General features: G+C 47.7%; 8 protein-coding genes across 8 annotated transcripts; 3 read left to right on the top strand and 5 right to left on the bottom strand.

Annotated features, from left to right (window-relative positions):
- Positions 1–1184: 1184 nt before the first annotated feature.
- Positions 1185–3967, top strand: F5891DRAFT_966461 (uncharacterized protein; the record flags this gene model as incomplete). The annotated part of the gene is made up of 7 exons (XM_041376233.1): positions 1185–1466; positions 1517–1881; positions 1913–2110; positions 2161–2534; positions 2585–2809; positions 2910–3185; positions 3249–3967. 7 exons carry the CDS (start codon positions 1185–1187, stop codon positions 3965–3967), a joined length of 2439 nt encoding a protein of 812 aa, XP_041217035.1.
- Positions 3968–4921: 954 nt separating this feature from the next.
- F5891DRAFT_915829 (uncharacterized protein) lies at positions 4922–5392 on the top strand (the record flags this gene model as incomplete). The annotated part of the gene is made up of 2 exons (XM_041373702.1): positions 4922–5182; positions 5237–5392. Coding segments are annotated over 2 exons (417 nt in total), but the record flags the coding sequence as incomplete, so codon positions are not given.
- Positions 5393–6427: 1035 nt separating this feature from the next.
- Positions 6428–7804, top strand: F5891DRAFT_912905 (uncharacterized protein; the record flags this gene model as incomplete). The annotated part of the gene is made up of 5 exons (XM_041373653.1): positions 6428–6743; positions 6800–6999; positions 7050–7239; positions 7293–7367; positions 7416–7804. Coding segments are annotated over 5 exons (1170 nt in total), but the record flags the coding sequence as incomplete, so codon positions are not given.
- Positions 7805–8415: 611 nt separating this feature from the next.
- F5891DRAFT_1199448 (uncharacterized protein) lies at positions 8416–9741 on the bottom strand (the record flags this gene model as incomplete). The annotated part of the gene is made up of 2 exons (XM_041368764.1): positions 8416–8877; positions 9496–9741. 2 exons carry the CDS (start codon positions 9739–9741, stop codon positions 8416–8418), a joined length of 708 nt encoding a protein of 235 aa, XP_041217032.1.
- An 853-nt stretch (positions 9742–10594) lies between these two features.
- F5891DRAFT_915468 (uncharacterized protein) lies at positions 10595–11971 on the bottom strand (the record flags this gene model as incomplete). Its single annotated transcript, XM_041373697.1, has 5 exons — positions 10595–10983; positions 11032–11106; positions 11160–11349; positions 11400–11599; positions 11656–11971. Coding segments are annotated over 5 exons (1170 nt in total), but the record flags the coding sequence as incomplete, so codon positions are not given.
- Positions 11972–13006: 1035 nt separating this feature from the next.
- On the bottom strand, positions 13007–13477 carry F5891DRAFT_907972 (uncharacterized protein; the record flags this gene model as incomplete). The annotated part of the gene is made up of 2 exons (XM_041373580.1): positions 13007–13162; positions 13217–13477. Coding segments are annotated over 2 exons (417 nt in total), but the record flags the coding sequence as incomplete, so codon positions are not given.
- A 954-nt stretch (positions 13478–14431) lies between these two features.
- On the bottom strand, positions 14432–17214 carry F5891DRAFT_966447 (uncharacterized protein; the record flags this gene model as incomplete). Its single annotated transcript, XM_041376230.1, has 7 exons — positions 14432–15150; positions 15214–15489; positions 15590–15814; positions 15865–16238; positions 16289–16486; positions 16518–16882; positions 16933–17214. The coding sequence occupies 7 exons, from the start codon at positions 17212–17214 to the stop codon at positions 14432–14434; spliced, it is 2439 nt and encodes an 812-aa protein (XP_041217029.1).
- A 4866-nt stretch (positions 17215–22080) lies between these two features.
- F5891DRAFT_1132047 (uncharacterized protein) lies at positions 22081–25304 on the bottom strand (the record flags this gene model as incomplete). Its single annotated transcript, XM_041364720.1, has 10 exons — positions 22081–22433; positions 22485–23250; positions 23287–23529; positions 23602–23607; positions 23638–24177; positions 24237–24524; positions 24579–24622; positions 24701–24766; positions 24789–24799; positions 24823–25304. The coding sequence occupies 10 exons, from the start codon at positions 25302–25304 to the stop codon at positions 22081–22083; spliced, it is 2799 nt and encodes a 932-aa protein (XP_041217028.1).
- Positions 25305–25379: the final 75 nt, after the last annotated feature.

Raw genomic sequence — 25379 nt, 5'->3', positions numbered from 1 at the left:
GACACCTGGGTTGCCCTATTAATAAGCCTTATTATACTTGGCAGTTACGTGTCTCGCCAACTATAATTAGGCTTGGTTTCATCAAATCCCTACACCAGCGTTAAATAGTGCCCCAGCTCCTCAAAATACCTTCAAAAAAACTATGTACACCTCACTATGGTGGGCGCGCGCGCGCGCATAGGCTATATTCGGTAAGCATCCCGCCCCGCCTTAATTGCGTCATATTCCTATTTTAATTCGGCACGCTCGGCAACGCCTACTACGCTTCCTAATTCGAACCAAGGGGCCCTTCTCACGCTTCCTAGCTCTCCTCATCACTGTGCTCATCGTCCCTGCCGTTCCCTGCCTCCATCATGCCCCCATTGTTCCGCCTTTGTCGTCGTCGTCATCAACCTCCTTCGTTCCTGCCGTTTCCCACCTCCCTCGTGCCTTCTCAACCTCCTTCGTACCTTCGTCGTCGTCGTCATCCGTACCTGCCGTTTCCCAACTCCCTCGTGCTTTCGTCGTTGCCCTCCTTCATATCTGCCGTTTCCCGCCTCCCTCGTGCCTTCGTCGCCCCAACCCAGTAATGCCTCGTGCCTCAGGTGTCGGGAGGGTCAAAGGGCTCTCGAAATCCATCATTTCCCATGGTTTTAGAGGGGGTCATCGCTATTCCAAAGTCCTGGCAGCCGGCAAACAAAGCCAGCGTATGGCAGAGGCAGATTCCAGCCGCCAGGCTGCTATACAAGGTATGTACTATTTTCTTTTTTTATCATTAACGCTTATTGTTGTATTAGAAATGTCATCAGAGGACCGAAGCCGCGTCGAAAATATGATGGCAGATTTTGGAATGGACGTGGAGGTGTTCACCCATACAGTGCCTCCAGGTGAAGAGGCCTTTGACCTCAGTCACGCAGGTGGGGAGCATGAGGCATTTGAAGACCTTGCTCATCAACTGGCGGATCTAACTGGATAGTACGTATTCACCACTGTGTACAACTCTTCAAATATTAACACCCATTGTAGTCATCACATTGATCCACGAATTCGGGGAGAACGCATCGACACTCAAACCGCTCATTGGGGCCTTCAGATAGATCGTCTCGTTGACGCCTACTTAAACTATCGCAGTCGAGATTCCGGGGACGGTATGCCTGATATTTCAGATCAGGTCCTGTCAGGTGTCGATGCTTCATTCTCAATTAATGAGATTGAACTCATTGATACATTCAGTAAGTCTGAAACGTTCCTTGATATCTTGTACTTATTTTTTCTTTGCAGCACGAAGGCGCTCGCATCTACGACCTTTACCGTCTCATCAATACCCGAATGAAACCCTCATCTACTATGGGTACATCGGGTGTGCCCCGATGTATCCTTCTGTTGCCATCTCGCTTCGTACACTCGCTGCCTACCGTCAGTCGCACCGAACGTGTCCCCGGTTCAGTATCCAATCACAATGCAAGACTTTATGTTACCTTCACGATGTACGTACATTCCTCACATTGAGGTTCGTTTATTTACGTTGAGTTTGTAGATTCCATATCGGCCATACTTAAAAATGCAATTCTCGGCAGCCTATGACGTTTTTCTAGAAATCCTCCATCGCATCAACCAGCGTCTGCGTCAGGCGCTCAAACGGGATACCGTCAACTGGCGTATGTTAAACACATGCCCTGCATGCTTTTACAAGCTCGATGATGAACCTGCCCTCGATTTTGAATGGCTGGTATCAATTGACGGTAACAATAGCCTGAAGCGATGGGACTCGTCCATCTATGGTACCACCGCCCGATCTGATTCTCGCACAGCTCGTTCGGATTATTGGATTCATGCTGACGCTGTTGACAAGTTTGAGAATGAAGTCAAATCCCGACAAGTGTTTACTATGTATACAACTATGTTCTAACATTATCTTTTAGACAGACTTGAGGAATGATGACGACTGGGAGGATGAGCCTACAGACCCGGATCATCCGGGAGCATTCACATGCGTCAATCGATGGAGAAACGCTGGCCCAGACTCACGTAAGAAGATGTTTGCCGTATTCCAAGAGTCAGGTATTTTTATCGCTTCATGCCGCCATCGCTTTGTGCTTCTCGCGTGTGATATGATCCGAAGCGGAGAACTGTAAGACCGCATTTTGATCTAATTTTTATATTACTAATGTATTCTGGCAGTGCGAAATATCCGATAGCGATCATCGACAAACTCCTTACGGTATATGGAAAAAATGGAGGTTGCGCGTACGATATCGGTTGCGCATTCTCGAAGACGTTAGCTAATAGTACGTTGGGCCCTCGTGCACACGATCTCGGCTTTCGGATGATGGTTGGCGCCTTCCATGGCCATGCGCACAATCGAAGGTGTCAGCTTGACTGGCACCCAATGTATATCTCTGGAACTGGCCATACTGAGGGCGAGGGTTGTGAGCATATCTTCTCTGCATCTAACGAGCTTGCGCGTAGCACAAGGCATGCTAACCGTTTTCATCGCCACCAAGCCATCGAGGAACATTTCGCTTTTTGGGATGCCAATAAGTATGCTGCACTTAGTAAGTCAAAAAATCAAGCTGTAATTGTAATACTGATGCCGCAGTGTCAGGTAATTATTTGTGGACTCATTATCGCGAAGCGTTGAAATCTGTTCGGTTGCTGACAGCCGAGCTAGAAACTATCAAGGCCGAGCTACGCCTTAGCAACAACGACTTCCCTGGATTCTTTGATCAGGAACGCATATATCTGGATGGTCTGAAGCAGCCAGCTCCACGAGATCGACTCTCTATACGTTACGTTGAAGTACTAGACGAACTCGCTGAAAGAAGGTATCGTGCCATCGACTACTAACTACCACCCATCCCCTGATATGAATTTTAATAGAGCTGAATGGGATCTCGCCCGTGAATCTGGCAATAACGCTCTTAATGGAGTACATATTGGCAGCTTGGAACAGATGCATGACGCCCTGAAGCAAGCTCGCATCCGAGTTAATTCTTCATATGCCAAATTACAGCATGCCGAGGGGCTTGTTGCTCATTGCGAAACACTCTTATCTGTCGATGAGAGATGGTTGATTGGCGGTGACGAATACAAACGTTTCAAGGAGGAAGCGACACTCGGCAAGTATCGTACTGCATTGGATGAACTCGAACGTTTGGTCGTCATGAGATTGTTTGAACTCTCAAAGCTCTCGTTATCGGGCACAGGTTTGAGATTTCCACTACTAGTAAGCGCTTGTACTATGACTGATTCGTTTACAAATTGTTTAGGATACAAACTACGTCAACAGATTAGTAAAGCTTTACAGCGGCGCTCGGACACTATTCGCAACGCGATCAATCGCTACAATATCCAGGCTGCTTCCCTCATCCCACCGAGACAAACGATCGCATGGAAAGACATTGCCGAATACAGTTTCCTTGGCGAGTTTGACCTTCTGCGTGACTCTCGTACTGACATCCAAGACAAGGATTGGGCAAGGCCAGCTCACCGTGAGGCGACTACAAAGTACTTCAAGCTCTGCCGAGCTCGCGAAGAAATTATTCGACTCAATATTGAAATTCGCCGGCTCCGAACTGCTATCCACGATGAAACCATTGACACGTCTGCCGTTATCGACGAACTTCTTGTAGCTAACCCTTTGCTTGCTGCCGAGTTGAAACGCCAGTGGCGCTCACGGGCGGCTATCAACGCTGTGCACACATATCGGTTAGATCAGATTGAGAGACTATTTGGATTCTCTGGTATTAGTGGCATTGGAACTCGCCTTGCGAATCCTGCGTTCAGCAGACCAGTCAATACCAACGGTGCTAGTTCCGGTGAGTGTGGATCTTTAACTACCTATATCGCATTAATTCTCGCCACAGCACAAGCAGAGAATCCTGATTCTTCTGCGTCGGAATTCCATGATATTGAAGCCCTTGACCGTGAAGAGCACGAAGTGGTCACCGAAGACATGGCTGATTTTTTGTACTCAATAAACGACTGACACCATCTCTGCTTTGTAATTGTTTTTTTTCATGTACCGCATAGGACTACATATATGAGAAGTTTTCTGGTTTGATCGGTGATATAAGAAAGAGTAGGTAGACGATTGTATAAGTGATTGTGTGGGTGATATAAGAAAGAATTGAACAACTTGAATACCTATGATGTTCGGATAGGTTAGTTGGCGACCCCGAGCTTTCTGCATGGTGACCTCGTCGCGATTCCTTGATCCAACTTGAATGTCGATGATGTTTGGATAGGTGAGTTGGCGATCTCACCTTGATCCAACTTGAATGCCGATGATGTTCGGATAGGTGGACCAACTTGAATGCCGATGATGTTTGGATAGGTTAGTTGGCAATCTCAAGCTTTCTCCTGTGGTGACCTCATCACGATGATATTCAGATAGGCTAGTTTGGCGACCCCTGGTAGGCTTTCTTGAATGTTAGGGAGACTCTTTGCCTGACTCGGAGGATTATGCGGCTATCTGAAGTGTCATGCCGTTCATAGCATAGTCCTTTGTCATTCCTGTATGAATATGCATTGTATACTATTTTGTACTATGTAGTTGTGTGATATCCGATCTTGCAAAGTGAGCTCACATGCTGTATTGAGTGTCAAATCACGGACAACACAATATTCTGCTGAACACATGTATTCAGCTGAATTCTATAGCAGCAACTTGAAGTCGCCAGCCTTTCATATTTTCTTCATGGTTTACGACCACTGCTATTTCATGCTTGATCTGTGCTTCTGGAACTCATTCCAGAATTGCATGGCCTGCAAAAGTGAGTATTACATTTTACGTTTTGGCGCTTATCTGTGCTTTTAACCTTGCTTCACAACTACAGACTACATCACTGGTTCCATAATGGTCACTCCAATCTCTAGCCTCAGAGCCACTGCGTCTATCACCTCCGTTCAGCCCTCAAGTCAAACCACGGAATCAGCCACTAAAAAATTCGCCATCCCCAGTCTTGCCAATCTACACAACTCAACGTTCGCTCAAGGATTCAGCAATAACGAACGTCAAGCGGCCGCCAGGGCTTTACTGAGACACGACGTTCACATTGACGGGACACACTATCAGGCTAGACTGCCTGGTGGCCTTCACCCGTCGTACTTTGCCTTTAGCAGCACTGCTAAACGAACCAGTGAAAAATCCCTTACCCAAGAGGAGCTTCTGGAGGCATCACTGCAAGACGTCTTCGACGCCGTGAGTCATTCAAGTCAGTGTCCGCATCTTATTTATGTCTCACTTGTTTCCCAGCTGAGTATGCAAGATCGCCTTGATGGCGGAATTTCTGTCCTCATTCGATGCGCTGGGTCTGAAGCAGTCTCTTCACCCGAAAACCTCCCTGTCGACCTCTACATTACGCCCCGCGAACTACAAGAAACTCCCGAGCGAATTGGCGGAGACCTTGCCATCTGGGTGCAGGTATTTGCCCAGGAGTTTGCAATGCCACACCTCGAGCGGTTCAATCAACGTTGTGTCATCGAAAACATCCAACCGCCACCATGCTGTAAGTAGTAGATCATTTTCGGCTTCACTGTTCACACAACTGACTCAAATTCAACAGTTTCTGTGGCTCATATCAATGTCAAGGGCCCACAGTATCTACCTGGCCCAGTGGTTGCTACTGGAGCGCATATACAATGTTCTGCTCAACCGGCCCATACCTTCACGCAAGAATTGAAAGCAACTGCGGTGCACGATGCTCCTTCTGCAGCTATCCGCGGGGGTGCAGAAATGAGCGAAGGTATTGGCGAGAACATTTCGCCACAGCTGACCACCCAACACACACGAGTTCGCCGACGCAGGCACGCGGAAATTTTCACACCCGGCAAGGTAACTAATGATGGCCCGATTTTTTCGGTACCAAGACTGGAGCAGGATACTGCATGTGGACCGCCACTCATTAGTATTGGACCGAATACTGACGCCGCTCTGGATTGGATTAAGTTGGGGGATGAAGTTTTACCTAAGCTCCGTGTTCTAGTTCAAACTGTGCGTAGCAGCCGATGGGAGGCAGTGTTCAGGTCTCCAAAATGGGATCTCTCGTACGAACATGCTTCCATTCTGTCTAGGGCGCTCCTGGCTGACCTTCAGGGCATGCCACGTAGCCCTGATGTTGTAAAGGTCAGTGATATTATTTTGGCTGCTGCTGTCATACTAACTCAATTGAATGTCCATAGCAGCCGTCATCTGTCCTCATGTCCATTTTGAAGCTTATTGGTATATTGATTTTCTTATGCGGCCTATACTTTTTCGGCATCTTATTATTTTGGCTGTAGATCACTTTCCCCTTTTGAGTCTTAGTTATAAGCCATGTGTCCTGTTTTTTTGCCGTGGGTTAGAAAAAATAAATGCATTGGTGTGTATAAAATATTCGTATTCAACTACAAAGGCCCTTTGCTGATTTTTGCCATCCTTCTGTGGGTGATGGTCTCCCAGTCCTTCTATGCTGCGAAGCGTGCGAAGCGCATTCAAGCACCACCTCGTAGTCGTCCTAAGGTCACCCTCAGCAAAGAAGCTCGCGCGGCACTCAAGTTTCAGCGAACCGAGAAGTCGCGTCAATTCAAGGATGCGCTTGATCTTGCATGGGGCCAAATTGACGATGTTACAACAACCATTGCTGCTACCCATCGCAAGAGCTTCCGTCGTGTACAGCACGATTTATACATGGGTCGGGGATCACTCCGTTCGAAGCATTCAAAGCCCAGCGTTTGGAATGCATTTTGCTGGAAGAAATCTCAGGAAGCGAAGAAAGAGAACTGTAAGTCTGTTGATTTGTATCATATGCATTTTCATGACTCAATGTTGAATTAACAGGCAATGGCCACGGAAAGGAAGCACTCCAGTCACTGGTCCGCGACCACAAGGATGAATACCACGCTCTCACACAGGAAGAACAACAAGAGTTGCTCCAGGAATTCGCCGACCAGAAGGAGACCAAGGTCTCTGGGTTACGTGTCTCAACGAAGTCGAAGATCAACGACATCACTCAAACCCTGAAGGCGGTAGAAAACGAGGTACGCACCCTCGAATTGCAATACAATGTTACTAAGTGTCTCGTTACTAGCTCAATAGTTTAAATTCTCGCACTGGCGCCGAGGTCATGTTGTATATGATGCGCGGTACTACTGATCTACCTCTCCGTGCAATCACCTTCACAACGCCGGGTGTCAATCACTTTATGGACTCTGTCATCGGCATCGATACTCAGGACTTCCTCAGCAAGATGGAAGGTTTCGCTATCCAAGGGATACAAGGTACAGTTTTTCCGTTGTTATTACATTCTCAAGTTAATTTCTATTTGTACTAGGTGCCGCAAGCAACCATCAAAAAGAGGTCTCTAAGGTTCGCGGAGACATTCGAGCAATCATCACCCAGAAATTGAGTAAGTCTTTCCCATCTTTTGACAGCACAGAATTCATTTTATTCATAGGGAAGGTGACCGGAGAAAGCAATGCCAGGATGCAGTGGGCAGACTACTTTCGTAACGTGGTCAACCGCTATCAGGTCGCCATCAAAGGATGGCCGGAGCATATCCCATTCACAAACCTCAGCAGTGTGACCAACGCGCTTCCGGACCTCCATACTCTTTTAGACTGTTGGAAGTCGGGCGATACGAGGTGGGAAGTGTTGAATGACGAGGAACTCGAGCAACTCCGTCGCGAGCGCAATGAAAAAATTGACAGTGGTGACATTATCGAGTCCCGCCGCAGGACACGGTCCGACAAGGGTAAGAAGCGAGTACGACATGCGATAGCTGACCCCAGATGTAGCAAGAAGCACAAGAGTGCGGAGACCATTGAGTCCAGTGACGACGAAGATACCCAGAGTCATGGACGGACACCAGACGGTTCGGAGGATGTCAACACCACTCCGAACGCCAACTCGAACTCTAATACGACCGGGTGTACTGCTGGACGGACACCAGACGGTTCGGAGGATGTCAGCACCACTCCGAACGCCAACTCGAACTCTAATACAACTGGGTGTACTGCTGGACAGACACCAGATGGTTCAAAGGATGTCAGCACCACTCCGAACGCCAACTCGAACTCTAATACGACTAGGTGTACAGCTGGACAGACACCAGATGGTTCGGAGGATGTCAACACCACTCCAAACGCCAACTCGAACTCTAACACGAGTGGGTGTACTGCCGAGCACCCAGTAATGTCAATTCCCCCAGACTCAATCATCCTTTCCCCTTCGAGCAGCACCCCAGTACCATAACAATATCCCAGACTCAGCCATCCTGTCCCCTTTGAGCAATGTCCCTAGTTTCATTATTCCTGCGCTATAACTCATTTCTTGATGGAATCGCTCGTGATAGACTTAGTTTGTTTTTATAAAAGTGCAATGACATCTTAGTTTGATCTACAATATCACAGTGCAAGTAGAATATGACATAACCCAGTGCAATGAGGTGCGACAAACTACAAAGGGACAAAGGAGAACAACAAAGCTACAAAGGAGGGCGACGACGAAAGTACGAGGGAGGCGGGAAACGGCAGGTACGAAGGAGGGCAACGACAAAGGCACAAAGGAGGGCGACAACGAAAGCACGAGGGAGGCGGGAAACAGCAGATACGAAGGAGGGCAACGACGAAGGCACAAAGGAGGGCAACGACGAAAGCACGAGGGAGTTGGGAAATGGCAGGTACGAAGGACGACAACGATGAAGGCACAAAGGAGGGCAACGACGAAAGCACGAGGGAGGTGGGAAACGGCAGGTACGAAGGACGACGACGACGAAGGTACGAAGGAGGTTGAGAAGGCACGAGGGAGGTGGGAAACGGCAGGAACGAAGGAGGTTGACGACGACGACAAAGGCGGAACAATGGGGGCACGATGGAGGCAGGGAACGGCAGGGACGATGAGCACAGTGATGAGGAGAGCTAGGAAGCGTGAGAAGGGCCCCTTGGTTCGAATTAGGAAGCGTAGTAGGCGTTGCCGAGCGTGCCGAATTAAAATAGGAATATGACGCAATTAAGGCGGGGCGGGATGCTTACCGAATATAGCCTATGCGCGTGCGCGCGCCCACCATAGTGAGGTGTACATAGTTTTTTTGAAGGTATTTTGAGGAGCTGGGGCACTATTTAACGCTGGTGTAGGGATTTGATGAAACCAAGCCTAATTATAGTTGGCGAGACACGTAACTACCAAGTATAATAAGGCTTATTAATAGGGCAACCCAGGTGAGGTTTGACGCGGCATGTGCTACTTGTGACGCGGCATGCACCTGGGTTGCCCTATTAATAAGCCTTATTATACTTGGTAGTTACGTGTCTCGCCAACTATAATTAGGCTTGGTTTCATCAAATCCCTACACCAGCGTTAAATAGTGCCCCAGCTCCTCAAAATACCTTCAAAAAAACTATGTACACCTCACTATGGTGGGCGCGCGCACGCGCATAGGCTATATTCGGTAAGCATCCCGCCCCGCCTTAATTGCGTCATATTCCTATTTTAATTCGGCACGCTCGGCAACGCCTACTACGCTTCCTAATTCGAACCAAGGGGCCCTTCTCACGCTTCCTAGCTCTCCTCATCACTGTGCTCATCGTCCCTGCCGTTCCCTGCCTCCATCGTGCCCCCATTGTTCCGCCTTTGTCGTCGTCGTCAACCTCCTTCGTTCCTGCCGTTTCCCACCTCCCTCGTGCCTTCTCAACCTCCTTCGTACCTTCGTCGTCGTCGTCCTTCGTACCTGCCGTTTCCCACCTCCCTCGTGCTTTCGTCGTTGCCCTCCTTTGTGCCTTCATCGTTGTCGTCCTTCGTACCTGCCATTTCCCAACTCCCTCGTGCTTTCGTCGTTGCCCTCCTTTGTGCCTTCGTCGTTGCCCTCCTTCGTATCTGCTGTTTCCCGCCTCCCTCGTGCTTTCGTTGTCGCCCTCCTTTGTGCCTTTGTCGTTGCCCTCCTTCGTACCTGCCGTTTCCCGCCTCCCTCGTACTTTCGTCGTCGCCCTCCTTTGTAGCTTTGTTGTTCTCCTTTGTCCCTTTGTAGTTTGTCGCACCTCATTGCACTGGGTTATGTCATATTCTACTTGCACTGTGATATTGTAGATCAAACTAAGATGTCATTGCACTTTTATAAAAACAAACTAAGTCTATCACGAGCGATTCCATCAAGAAATGAGTTATAGCGCAGGAATAATGAAACTAGGGACATTGCTCAAAGGGGACAGGATGGCTGAGTCTGGGATATTGTTATGGTACTGGGGTGCTGCTCGAAGGGGAAAGGATGATTGAGTCTGGGGGAATTGACATTACTGGGTGCTCGGCAGTACACCCACTCGTGTTAGAGTTCGAGTTGGCGTTTGGAGTGGTGTTGACATCCTCCGAACCATCTGGTGTCTGTCCAGCTGTACACCTAGTCGTATTAGAGTTCGAGTTGGCGTTCGGAGTGGTGCTGACATCCTTTGAACCATCTGGTGTCTGTCCAGCAGTACACCCAGTTGTATTAGAGTTCGAGTTGGCGTTCGGAGTGGTGCTGACATCCTCCGAACCGTCTGGTGTCCGTCCAGCAGTACACCCGGTCGTATTAGAGTTCGAGTTGGCGTTCGGAGTGGTGTTGACATCCTCCGAACCGTCTGGTGTCCGTCCATGACTCTGGGTATCTTCGTCGTCACTGGACTCAATGGTCTCCGCACTCTTGTGCTTCTTGCTACATCTGGGGTCAGCTATCGCATGTCGTACTCGCTTCTTACCCTTGTCGGACCGTGTCCTGCGGCGGGACTCGATAATGTCACCACTGTCAATTTTTTCATTGCGCTCGCGACGGAGTTGCTCGAGTTCCTCGTCATTCAACACTTCCCACCTCGTATCGCCCGACTTCCAACAGTCTAAAAGAGTATGGAGGTCCGGAAGCGCGTTGGTCACACTGCTGAGGTTTGTGAATGGGATATGCTCCGGCCATCCTTTGATGGCGACCTGATAGCGGTTGACCACGTTACGAAAGTAGTCTGCCCACTGCATCCTGGCATTGCTTTCTCCGGTCACCTTCCCTATGAATAAAATGAATTCTGTGCTGTCAAAAGATGGGAAAGACTTACTCAATTTCTGGGTGATGATTGCTCGAATGTCTCCGCGAACCTTAGAGACCTCTTTTTGATGGTTGCTTGCGGCACCTAGTACAAATAGAAATTAACTTGAGAATGTAATAACAACGGAAAAACTGTACCTTGTATCCCTTGGATAGCGAAACCTTCCATCTTGCTGAGGAAGTCCTGAGTATCGATGCCGATGACAGAGTCCATAAAGTGATTGACACCCGGCGTTGTGAAGGTGATTGCACGGAGAGGTAGATCAGTAGTACCGCGCATCATATACAACATGACCTCGGCGCCAGTGCGAGAATTTAAACTATTGAGCTAGTAACGAGACACTTAGTAACATTGTATTGCAATTCGAGGGTGCGTACCTCGTTTTCTACCGCCTTCAGGGTTTGAGTGATGTCGTTGATCTTCGACTTCGTTGAGACACGTAACCCAGAGACCTTGGTCTCCTTCTGGTCGGCGAATTCCTGGAGCAACTCTTGTTGTTCTTCCTGTGTGAGAGCGTGGTATTCATCCTTGTGGTCGCGGACCAGTGACTGGAGTGCTTCCTTTCCGTGGCCATTGCCTGTTAATTCAACATTGAGTCATGAAAATGCATATGATACAAATCAACAGACTTACAGTTCTCTTTCTTCGCTTCCTGAGATTTCTTCCAGCAAAATGCATTCCAAACGCTGGGCTTTGAATGCTTCGAACGGAGTGATCCCCGACCCATGTATAAATCGTGCTGTACACGACGGAAGCTCTTGCGATGGGTAGCAGCAATGGTTGTTGTAACATCGTCAATTTGGCCCCATGCAAGATCAAGCGCATCCTTGAATTGACGCGACTTCTCGGTTCGCTGAAACTTGAGTGCCGCGCGAGCTTCTTTGCTGAGGGTGACCTTAGGACGACTACGAGGTGGTGCTTGAATGCGCTTCGCACGCTTCGCAGCATAGAAGGACTGGGAGACCATCACCCACAGAAGGATGGCAAAAATCAGCAAAGGGCCTTTGTAGTTGAATACGAATATTTTATACACACCAATGCATTTATTTTTTCTAACCCACGGCAAAAAAACAGGACACATGGCTTATAACTAAGACTCAAAAGGGGAAAGTGATCTACAGCCAAAATAATAAGATGCCGAAAAAGTATAGGCCGCATAAGAAAATCAATATACCAATAAGCTTCAAAATGGACATGAGGACAGATGACGGCTGCTATGGACATTCAATTGAGTTAGTATGACAGCAGCAGCCAAAATAATATCACTGACCTTTACAACATCAGGGCTACGTGGCATGCCCTGAAGGTCAGCCAGGAGCGCCCTAGACAGAATGGAAGCATGTTCGTACGAGAGATCCCATTTTGGAGACCTGAACACTGCCTCCCATCGGCTGCTACGCACAGTTTGAACTAGAACACGGAGCTTAGGTAAAACTTCATCCCCCAACTTAATCCAATCCAGAGCGGCGTCAGTATTCGGTCCAATACTAATGAGTGGCGGTCCACATGCAGTATCCTGCTCCAGTCTTGGTACCGAAAAAATCGGGCCATCATTAGTTACCTTGCCGGGTGTGAAAATTTCCGCGTGCCTGCGTCGGCGAACTCGTGTGTGTTGGGTGGTCAGCTGTGGCGAAATGTTCTCGCCAATACCTTCGCTCATTTCTGCACCCCCGCGGATAGCTGCAGAAGGAGCATCGTGCACCGCAGTTGCTTTCAATTCTTGCGTGAAGGTATGGGCCGGTTGAGCAGAACATTGTATATGCGCTCCAGTAGCAACCACTGGGCCAGGTAGATACTGTGGGCCCTTGACATTGATATGAGCCACAGAAACTGTTGAATTTGAGTCAGTTGTGTGAACAGTGAAGCCGAAAATGATCTACTACTTACAGCATGGTGGCGGTTGGATGTTTTCGATGACACAACGTTGATTGAACCGCTCGAGGTGTGGCATTGCAAACTCCTGGGCAAATACCTGCACCCAGATGGCAAGGTCTCCGCCAATTCGCTCGGGAGTTTCTTGTAGTTCGCGGGGCGTAATGTAGAGGTCGACAGGGAGGTTTTCGGGTGAAGAGACTGCTTCAGACCCAGCGCATCGAATGAGGACAGAAATTCCGCCATCAAGGCGATCTTGCATACTCAGCTGGGAAACAAGTGAGACATAAATAAGATGCGGACACTGACTTGAATGACTCACGGCGTCGAAGACGTCTTGCAGTGATGCCTCCAGAAGCTCCTCTTGGGTAAGGGATTTTTCACTGGTTCGTTTAGCAGTGCTGCTAAAGGCAAAGTACGACGGGTGAAGGCCACCAGGCAGTCTAGCCTGATAGTGTGTCCCGTCAATGTGAACGTCGTGTCTCAGTAAAGCCCTGGCGGCCGCTTGACGTTCGTTATTGCTGAATCCTTGAGCGAACGTTGAGTTGTGTAGATTGGCAAGACTGGGGATGGCGAATTTTTTAGTGGCTGATTCCGTGGTTTGACTTGAGGGCTGAACGGAGGTGATAGACGCAGTGGCTCTGAGGCTAGAGATTGGAGTGACCATTATGGAACCAGTGATGTAGTCTGTAGTTGTGAAGCAAGGTTAAAAGCACAGATAAGCGCCAAAACGTAAAATGTAATACTCACTTTTGCAGGCCATGCAATTCTGGAATGAGTTCCAGAAGCACAGATCAAGCATGAAATAGCAGTGGTCGTAAACCATGAAGAAAATATGAAAGGCTGGCGACTTCAAGTTGCTGCTATAGAATTCAGCTGAATACATGTGTTCAGCAGAATATTGTGTTGTCCGTGATTTGACACTCAATACAGCATGTGAGCTCACTTTGCAAGATCGGATATCACACAACTACATAGTACAAAATAGTATACAATGCATATTCATACAGGAATGACAAAGGACTATGCTATGAACGGCATGACACTTCAGATAGCCGCATAATCCTCCGAGTCAGGCAAAGAGTCTCCCTAACATTCAAGAAAGCCTACCAGGGGTCGCCAAACTAGCCTATCTGAATATCATCGTGATGAGGTCACCACAGGAGAAAGCTTGAGATTGCCAACTAACCTATCCAAACATCATCGGCATTCAAGTTGGTCCACCTATCCGAACATCATCGGCATTCAAGTTGGATCAAGGTGAGATCGCCAACTCACCTATCCAAACATCATCGACATTCAAGTTGGATCAAGGAATCGCGACGAGGTCACCATGCAGAAAGCTCGGGGTCGCCAACTAACCTATCCGAACATCATAGGTATTCAAGTTGTTCAATTCTTTCTTATATCACCCACACAATCACTTATACAATCGTCTACCTACTCTTTCTTATATCACCGATCAAACCAGAAAACTTCTCATATATGTAGTCCTATGCGGTACATGAAAAAAAACAATTACAAAGCAGAGATGGTGTCAGTCGTTTATTGAGTACAAAAAATCAGCCATGTCTTCGGTGACCACTTCGTGCTCTTCACGGTCAAGGGCTTCAATATCATGGAATTCCGACGCAGAAGAATCAGGATTCTCTGCTTGTGCTGTGGCGAGAATTAATGCGATATAGGTAGTTAAAGATCCACACTCACCGGAACTAGCACCGTTGGTATTGACTGGTCTGCTGAACGCAGGATTCGCAAGGCGAGTTCCAATGCCACTAATACCAGAGAATCCAAATAGTCTCTCAATCTGATCTAACCGATATGTGTGCACAGCGTTGATAGCCGCCCGTGAGCGCCACTGGCGTTTCAACTCGGCAGCAAGCAAAGGGTTAGCTACAAGAAGTTCGTCGATAACGGCAGACGTGTCAATGGTTTCATCGTGGATAGCAGTTCGGAGCCGGCGAATTTCAATATTGAGTCGAATAATTTCTTCGCGAGCTCGGCAGAGCTTGAAGTACTTTGTAGTCGCCTCACGGTGAGCTGGCCTTGCCCAATCCTTGTCTTGGATGTCAGTACGAGAGTCACGCAGAAGGTCAAACTCGCCAAGGAAACTGTATTCGGCAATGTCTTTCCATGCGATCGTTTGTCTCGGTGGGATGAGGGAAGCAGCCTGGATATTGTAGCGATTGATCGCGTTGCGAATAGTGTCCGAGCGCCGCTGTAAAGCTTTACTAATCTGTTGACGTAGTTTGTATCCTAAACAATTTGTAAACGAATCAGTCATAGTACAAGCGCTTACTAGTAGTGGAAATCTCAAACCTGTGCCCGATAACGAGAGCTTTGAGAGTTCAAACAATCTCATGACGACCAAACGTTCGAGTTCATCCAATGCAGTACGATACTTGCCGAGTGTCGCTTCCTCCTTGAAACGTTTGTATTCGTCACCGCCAATCAACCATCTCTCATCGACAGATAAGAGTGTTTCGCAATGAGCAACAAGCCCCTCGGCATGCTGTAATTTGGCATATGAAGAATTAACTCGGATGCGAGCTTGCTTCAGGGCGTCATGCATCTGTTCCAAGCTGCCAATATGTACTCCATTAAGAGCGTTATTGCCAGATTCACGGGCGAGATCCCATTCAGCTCTATTAAAATTCATATCAGGGGATGGGTGGTAGTTAGTAGTCGATGGCACGATACCTTCTTTCAGCGAGTTCGTCTAGTACTTCAACGTAACGTATAGAGAGTCGATCTCGTGGAGCTGGCTGCTTCAGACCATCCAGATATATGCGTTCCTGATCAAAGAATCCAGGGAAGTCGTTGTTGCTAAGGCGTAGCTCGGCCTTGATAGTTTCTAGCTCGGCTGTCAGCAACCGAACAGATTTCAACGCTTCGCGATAATGAGTCCACAAATAATTACCTGACACTGCGGCATCAGTATTACAATTACAGCTTGATTTTTTGACTTACTAAGTGCAGCATACTTATTGGCATCCCAAAAAGCGAAATGTTCCTCGATGGCTTGGTGGCGATGAAAACGGTTAGCATGCCTTGTGCTACGCGCAAGCTCGTTAGATGCAGAGAAGATATGCTCACAACCCTCGCCCTCAGTATGGCCAGTTCCAGAGATATACATTGGGTGCCAGTCAAGCTGACACCTTCGATTGTGCGCATGGCCATGGAAGGCGCCAACCATCATCCGAAAGCCGAGATCGTGTGCACGAGGGCCCAACGTACTATTAGCTAACGTCTTCGAGAATGCGCAACCGATATCGTACGCGCAACCTCCATTTTTTCCATATACCGTAAGGAGTTTGTCGATGATCGCTATCGGATATTTCGCACTGCCAGAATACATTAGTAATATAAAAATTAGATCAAAATGCGGTCTTACAGTTCTCCGCTTCGGATCATATCACACGCGAGAAGCACAAAGCGATGGCGGCATGAAGCGATAAAAATACCTGACTCTTGGAATACGGCAAACATCTTCTTACGTGAGTCTGGGCCAGCGTTTCTCCATCGATTGACGCATGTGAATGCTCCCGGATGATCCGGGTCTGTAGGCTCATCCTCCCAGTCGTCATCATTCCTCAAGTCTGTCTAAAAGATAATGTTAGAACATAGTTGTATACATAGTAAACACTTGTCGGGATTTGACTTCATTCTCAAACTTGTCAACAGCGTCAGCATGAATCCAATAATCCGAACGAGCTGTGCGAGAATCAGATCGGGCGGTGGTACCATAGATGGACGAGTCCCATCGCTTCAGGCTATTGTTACCGTCAATTGATACCAGCCATTCAAAATCGAGGGCAGGTTCATCATCGAGCTTGTAAAAGCATGCAGGGCATGTGTTTAACATACGCCAGTTGACGGTATCCCGTTTGAGCGCCTGACGCAGACGCTGGTTGATGCGATGGAGGATTTCTAGAAAAACGTCATAGGCTGCCGAGAATTGCATTTTTAAGTATGGCCGATATGGAATCTACAAACTCAACGTAAATAAACGAACCTCAATGTGAGGAATGTACGTACATCGTGAAGGTAACATAAAGTCTTGCATTGTGATTGGATACTGAACCGGGGACACGTTCGGTGCGACTGACGGTAGGCAGCGAGTGTACGAAGCGAGATGGCAACAGAAGGATACATCGGGGCACACCCGATGTACCCATAGTAGATGAGGGTTTCATTCGGGTATTGATGAGACGGTAAAGGTCGTAGATGCGAGCGCCTTCGTGCTGCAAAGAAAAAATAAGTACAAGATATCAAGGAACGTTTCAGACTTACTGAATGTATCAATGAGTTCAATCTCATTAATTGAGAATGAAGCATCGACACCTGACAGGACCTGATCTGAAATATCAGGCATACCGTCCCCGGAATCTCGACTGCGATAGTTTAAGTAGGCGTCAACGAGACGATCTATCTGAAGGCCCCAATGAGCGGTTTGAGTGTCGATGCGTTCTCCCCGAATTCGTGGATCAATGTGATGACTACAATGGGTGTTAATATTTGAAGAGTTGTACACAGTGGTGAATACGTACTATCCAGTTAGATCCGCCAGTTGATGAGCAAGGTCTTCAAATGCCTCATGCTCCCCACCTGCGTGACTGAGGTCAAAGGCCTCTTCACCTGGAGGCACTGTATGGGTGAACACCTCCACGTCCATTCCAAAATCTGCCATCATATTTTCGACGCGGCTTCGGTCCTCTGATGACATTTCTAATACAACAATAAGCGTTAATGATAAAAAAAGAAAATAGTACATACCTTGTATAGCAGCCTGGCGGCTGGAATCTGCCTCTGCCATACGCTGGCTTTGTTTGCCGGCTGCCAGGACTTTGGAATAGCGATGACCCCCTCTAAAACCATGGGAAATGATGGATTTCGAGAGCCCTTTGACCCTCCCGACACCTGAGGCACGAGGCATTACTGGGTTGGGGCGACGAAGGCACGAGGGAGGCGGGAAACGGCAGATATGAAGGAGGGCAACGACGAAAGCACGAGGGAGTTGGGAAACGGCAGGTACGGATGACGACGACGACGAAGGTACGAAGGAGGTTGAGAAGGCACGAGGGAGGTGGGAAACGGCAGGAACGAAGGAGGTTGATGACGACGACGACAAAGGCGGAACAATGGGGGCATGATGGAGGCAGGGAACGGCAGGGACGATGAGCACAGTGATGAGGAGAGCTAGGAAGCGTGAGAAGGGCCCCTTGGTTCGAATTAGGAAGCGTAGTAGGCGTTGCCGAGCGTGCCGAATTAAAATAGGAATATGACGCAATTAAGGCGGGGCGGGATGCTTACCGAATATAGCCTATGCGCGCGCGCGCGCCCACCATAGTGAGGTGTACATAGTTTTTTTGAAGGTATTTTGAGGAGCTGGGGCACTATTTAACGCTGGTGTAGGGATTTGATGAAACCAAGCCTAATTATAGTTGGCGAGACACGTAACTGCCAAGTATAATAAGGCTTATTAATAGGGCAACCCAGGTGGCGGCATGAATGAAGTTTGACGCGGCGTGACGCGTGACGCGCGGGTGACGCGGCAGTGACGAGGTTTGAAAATTTGACGCGGCACAACTTGTTTGACGCGGCATAGAGTGTGGATGTTGATATTAGTACAGAGACTGCGAAGATATTTGGGAGAACTTGTCGTGGTGTGAGTAGTGCTTGACGCAGCCTAAACGAGGCTTCTGACATGCCATGGTTGGGGCTCGACGTGTTGGTGTAGGGTATAGAGAGTGGATCAAACTTGGCAGGGTGAGGTCGAAGCTTGACACAGTGAGACAACATTTGACACTGCATCTGAAAACCAACATAGATGAACGAATTAGAGGTAATGCAACAATATAGGACTGACGGCCAGATGCATACTAGTAGTATGAACGCAGAGGACAAGCACTGTAAATTTGGTGAGAGGTGAATACAGCACTATAGAGCCTGTACGCAGGCAGACACTCATATGTTGATCATTAACGATGATTCAAAGTGTTTGGAATGCGATATGAAGTTGTGTAAACATGATTTGTACATAGGAATTTGTTACAGTGCCGCGTCACATATGCCGCGTCAGTGCCGCGTCACAGGCGCGTCACGACCGCGGCAGGGCCGCGTCAATTTCACCTGGCCCAATTCATCTCTAATTAGCGATCTGGATGTGAGCATAATTAAGGCGCGCCAAATTCGTGATAATCACATCCAAGTTAAACCGAGCCAGCGGGTTGTAACGATCCAGCAGGAAGAACGATCAGTAGGTTATTATTTGCATAGGATCAAATATTGGTCACTACTGAGTACTGAGCACTCTTGGAGCCTCGACATGGCCATTTCTGAGCGGAGCGCAGGATGCTCGTCAACTAGGGTTGTGGGCAGAAGTTCGCCATTCTGCCAGCTGGTTTTGCCAAACCGGTTCTGCCTGGCAGATGGCAGAATTCTGCGGGTAGAATCCGGCAGAATATCAGGTTGACGGAAATGAAGTGTTGGAGGGCCAAGTTTGTGATTTTGCAAAATTGGAGCATGTTGACCAAGGTCTTGCACCGAAATCTGTTGACGATGAGATCATGGTAGTTGATCACACCTCACACGACGACGGACAGTTGGATGTGGACGTGCTGATGTCTTCTAATGGTGTTTTCTAGTGACACTTACTATACATCGTCATAAACGGCTTGTATCACTTTGAAAATTTTGCCAAGCGGCAGAAGTGGTGGTTCTGCCGCTTCTGCCGGTTATGCCAGCACAATTGCGCGCAAACAATTCTGCCCCCGGCACTACTGTTTTGCGCCGGAAGGGCGGTTTCAGTGACCTTCTGAAAACTTCAAATGGATAGCTTCTTCCTGCATCACCCGGACCACGGAGAATGATATTCAGTACAGTATAAAAAGCTATCTCCCTATTGCCTCATTCAGATTGGTTTGACCCTATATCACATCCTCAAACAATGCATCTCTCCTCTGTCATTGCTGTTGCTTCCGCTTTGATAGCATTGGTATCTGCCAGTCCCACCAACATTGATAGTACCGGAGATTGTCCTGATTTTTGCTCGTACAAAAATTGCTGCGTTACGCAGACATGTAAGCTCCAGAGCGGTATAGGCACAACTGTGAGTATAAGTATTTTGCGCCTTGGATTTAAACACATGACTCACCGGTATGGTAGCCTATCTTGATGTGTGTGGATAAATGAGTGCCATGTCACGACAGTGAACTACGGTGAGTCGTGTTTCTGTAAGGTATACAGCGGAGCCCGATACTCATAGCCTACAGTATCTTTATGTAATGTTCTGACATCCATCATGTCGTGAACAGAAGTTATGTCTCAATCTTTTTGGAAGATGGCATATGACACATATTTTGCTTGTATTGATTGAGAGCAAAGATGACTGAGGCCCCAATGGTAAGACATCGTCCCTGTCGAGCAGTTCGAAAGTTGTTTACACCAAGGAGCTATCAAATTCGCAGCACATCCAGCACCAAGAGTTTGTTTTCGTAGGCGTCATCCCTGTCTCACAGTCCTGAGGCGGTGTAGACTGGCACGTGTCAACACAGGTCCAACCTCGAGAAAAAATTGTCGGCACTGTAGCGGTACTGGCGACATTGGAACCGACAAGAATTGTGAGGAAAACGATTTGAGCGACTTTCATGGTATCTGGTATAATTATTATCAGCCTGTGATACGATCATGCTAGGAAAACCACACACCGACGGGAATTTTGATTGTGCGATGTGCGCAAAGTTACTATGACAAAGTATCAGGAGAGCTGGTACACATTCGTTCAATGAAATGCACATAGTGTATCGTAAGAGGACTACTCACTGCAACAGGAAGTGCTCGTCTGAGGCCTCGTCAACTCAATCGTGTTCGTTTTATACCTGTTCTCGTCAGTGGTGAGACTTTACTCGGAGAAGTTTTGTACCGAGAATATGAAATTCGTCTCCTTGGCAAGGCGCTGATATTCAAATCGAGCCATTCCACGATACAGTATCTCTGATGTTCTGACATCCATAATGTCGAAGCCAAATCTCAATCTTTTTTGAAGACGGTATATGATTCATTTGACAGCAAAGATGACCGAGTTCAACCTACTTATGATGTAGTTACAGTTGAACCAGTACGTAGGGCCTCAATGGTAAGACACCGTCCCTGTCGAGCAGTTCGAAAGTCGTTTACGCCAAGGAGCTACCAGCTTCGCAGCACGCCCAGCAATTGGGGCTTGTTTCCACAGGCGTTCTCCCTGGATCACAGTTCGGCGCTGTAGACTGGCACGGGCCAACACAGTTTGACCATCGAGAAAAAATTGTCGGCACTGTAGTGGCCCTGGCGACATTGAAAGCGACGAGAATTGTGAGGAAAACGATTTGAGCGACTTTCATGGTATCTGGTATAACTATGCATTAGCCTGTGATACGATCATGTCAGTAAAATCATCACACACCGACGGAAAGTTTGATTGTGCGATGTGCGAAGTTACTATGACAAAGTATTAGAAGAGCTGTTATACATTCGTTCAATAAAATGCACATAGTGTACCATCAGAGGACTACTCACTGCAACAGGAAGTGCTCGTCTGAGGCCTTTTCAACTCAACTGCGTTCGTTTTATACCTGTTCTCGTCAGTGGCGAGACTATACTTGGAGAAAGTTTTATACCGAGAATATGTGCAGCTCTGATTATGAAATTCGTCTCCTGGGGAAGGTGCATCGAGTTGTTGATATTCAAATCGAGCCAGCGGACTGCGGTGATTGCAGGAAGGATAATCATTGAGGCAAAATAACGAAAGGTTTGCGTCATCCAATATTGCTGAGCGCTCTTGAAGCTTGGCCGTTTCTAAGCAGAGGGCAGGGATAGTGGCCAAGAAACAACTTCAAGTTGTCACTGGTTACTGGTAGAACTTGTCAGCCATGTATGGGTCAGAAGAAAAATGAAAATCAGGCGTGGTGGCTGTGTGCATATAATCTTTGAGGTGACATTCAGTTAGTGTGGGGGGCAAAACTACTTGTGGTCAGTTTTGCCGGTTGCAACCGGCAAAACTGGCAAAACTGGTTCATCAGGAAAACCCTCCCATATAGACTTAGATAGATTAGACGTTCTTAGACAAATTTTCGCAAGCTGTGAAATTTTATAGTAGCTAGCTCTAAGACCAATAGTATAGTGCAAGCTAATGATAATCATTGGCAACTAGCGCAGTGTTGCAAAACTGTATCGATCTAAGTATGTATTTACATAGAATGATGAACACTCGTCAAGAACGTTAGCAGAGGTCCATTCACGAGGAGCTACAGAGCTGAAATGCGGAATCAAATGGGCACTACAACGAATATTGCTGATTGGTATGATGCTGGCCATTCGTTCTCCATTTTTAATGACACGCGAGACCTTGTGCAGGCCGTGATCTCGATCAGGTACGCGGAAGGGAGAGAACCATTCGACGTATGCGAGGTGTTTCGGAGGCTGAAATGTGGACGGGAAAAGTTTGGGGATGGCTTTGGGAGGTATCGAGAATATGATACGGACTTGCGCAATTCGATATCCTAAATAGTAACCACTGAGTACCAGTCAACAGCACAATTCAGAGCACTCACCTTTGATGCCAAGTGACCCGCCTGTGCCATCATTAACGAAAACAGTATCAAATCGCGGCGCAACACTGTTGGATGTAAATTTTCCTGAACGTCCAGGACGTGCATGGACACTATCGACTGTGACTGGAGGATCCCCATCACCACGAACATTATCCAAGAGCCATTTCACCTTATGAAAGACCGGTAGTCTTTGAAATGGGATGTGTATATCAGCTGCTCGATCTTCGAGCTGCCTGGCCGTAACAGCAGTGTTGACAGGAAGGGTAGCTTTCGCAACATAACGTGCGAGACATTCATTAAAGTGCGTGGCACCATATTCGTTTGCGACCTTGTCCAATGTGACTGCCTTGATGGTAGGATGCTTCGTCATCGTTTGAGTACGACGAAATGTCATTTCTGGGGGACGGGGCTGATGATGCGGACGTGCGGTGTTTTCGACGAGTCTCCACTGAATGTATTTCTCGTGACGGAAAATTTTCTCCCTCCGTTCAAGCCAAGTCGTCATTTGACCAAACTCGTTCTTGTGATTCGTAGAGCGATAGGCGTCTTTTGCAAGGTCGATGTGAAGGCGTTTGGTGTATTCAGTATTGTAGTTGTCCGTAGTGCCATACATCCGAATCATGTGAACGTAGTGAGCTGTGAAGTGGAGTTTTGGCAAGTTGAAGGAATTCCGAATGCCAAGGTCAATAAAGATGTCCTTGTTGTCCTGGAAAAGGTTAAGCGCCTCGTCAAGTAAAACCAGCGTCTCAGAGCTGTGACATGGGTACTGAGAAAAATATAAAAACTCTAGCAGACCACGAACGGCATGGAGGAGTCGAGCGGAAGACATATTATTAGGTAGACTGATGTCGATGATGATGCCGAGCAAAAAACGGCAGATTTGATTATGTTCTGTACCACTGACATGCGAAAGAGTTGTGATGCCCTTCGTAAATAGTCGAATATGGTGATTTTGGGGGAGGCGTCGACATCGTGCATCAATCTCCGTACTGCCGCACGCATCAGAAAGCCAAGCGAGAAGATGCTTGACGAGCCCTTGGTATAGCTGATGCAGAATGTCAGGAGTTATGGATTCGAATATATTGACATAAGGTAGTCCCTCCTAGAATGGGTGGACAATAGGCTTAATGCCAGCATCTGCGCATGCACGCACAAAGGCCAATCCACCTTGGTCAAGAGTGCAGAGGGCATCAAGTACTGCACCAAGATCTTGTGGTTGCCAATTTGCAACACCAGTTGCTAGTCCAAGCTCGTCGGAGGGAACATCGCACTTTGGACATTGAGTTGTCTTGACTGTGGTAGCTAAAACTTGCTCTGGGTAGTCTCCTGCAAGACATGCAAATAAAGGATGGCCTCGACACATTATTCCATTGCCACTTTGCATATTAATGCCATTGATGCCGGCAGCTGCGAGTGGTGCAAGTACGCGTCCCACACAAGCATGATATAAATTGGCAAGCATCCATCGGCGAGCAGCTTTGTTTGTGACGTGTTCGAGGCGAGTCGTTGGAAGGTATGCGAGGAGGACATGTGCCTGGCGTGACGGTTTCCGACGAATATCCTTTGGGATGTTTCCGATAGTCATATAGACGGGGTACGCTGTTTTGTTGCGAAACATCGTAACTTGAGTCTTGTCCAATGAAATGATGACGGGGATTATTGTAGCACCAGGGCGCTCGCGATCTAAGTGTTTCTAGGAAGAATACAATAATATTAGTACATTGAAGCTCGCAAAAGGTAGAAAACACCGACCTGACTATTCCACCACCATTTTCCAGTATGCATCTCATGATATAAACGAATCGTCTCATCTTCGTCGGCATAATGATGTTCAGGCACAAAGACCAGAACATCAGCAAAATTTGGATCACCGAAAAGAGCCTTGATGCATTCAATGATATCGCGATAGTAGATGTCAAACACTTCATTAGCAACAACAATCTGATCGCGTTTGAATTTCGGACGGCCTGGAAGTTCATTGTCGATAATCTTGTTCAGTTCCCGTGTATTCTTGAAGGAAAGACCAATCTTTTCGCTAAGCTGGAAGTGGTACAATTAGATTGATCCTAGTGTTTGAGTGAAGCGCGGACTTACACCTTCAATAGAAACAAGTTCTGAAAACGCAGTTGAACTTGAACCTCATAATTTTGCCCATTGAGCCATCTCCCAATCAAGCTTCGAGGCGAATGGGGCATAGATATTATCTGCACTCAAACCATTAAGCTGTGCATGGTAGATTATATTGCTTGGCTGCTTGATGGCTGAGTCGATGGGTTGTCCGGCTCGTTGATCGGGGTAATGGACAACTATAGGTACTTGTTCGTGTTCAAGAAGTCACCGCTGCGCCATATGAAAAGCATCTTGGCTTTGATCTGCGGTAGGTGGGTGCAAGGCGTCATTGTGCGCGGGTGCTGGCACTACAGGAGGTTCCCATCTGTCATGATCGTTAGTGTCATGATGCTCCGCAGACTGACTTGGTAGTGCTGGTGCTGCAGGAGGCTCCCATTCGTCGTGATCGTTGATGTCATTATCTGAGTCTTCTTCATCCATAGGCGCTTGACCAACATCCCCCTCGTCATCTGACCCTGGCCATGCAAGCTCATTCTCAGCGTATGTCCCAAAAAAATCACCTTCAAAATGCAGCGGATGATTTGAATCAGGTGCATCTATATCTACATCATTTGCTGGGTCTGGAGCGAATTGCCGTGAGGAAAGGTAGAGGGTACGACAGGCAGGATTGGAGGTTTTCGCGAGATGCTGACTATAACCGGTGATTGACGCAAGTTTTTTGTCGCAGGAAGGACATGTTATTTCAGGCATGTTCTGCGTAGATTCAATAAAAAAATGAACACTGAATGCCTGAAAATCACTTACAACTTTTCAGTCAACAGTAAG

This window comes from Suillus fuscotomentosus (genome assembly GCF_016647785.1).
Source record: "Suillus fuscotomentosus strain FC203 chromosome Unknown F5891scaffold_188, whole genome shotgun sequence".
Classification (NCBI taxonomy): domain Eukaryota; kingdom Fungi; phylum Basidiomycota; class Agaricomycetes; order Boletales; family Suillaceae; genus Suillus; species Suillus fuscotomentosus.
The sequence above is the reverse complement of the archived record's forward strand: the minus strand, read 5'-3'. Positions and strand labels throughout refer to the sequence as shown.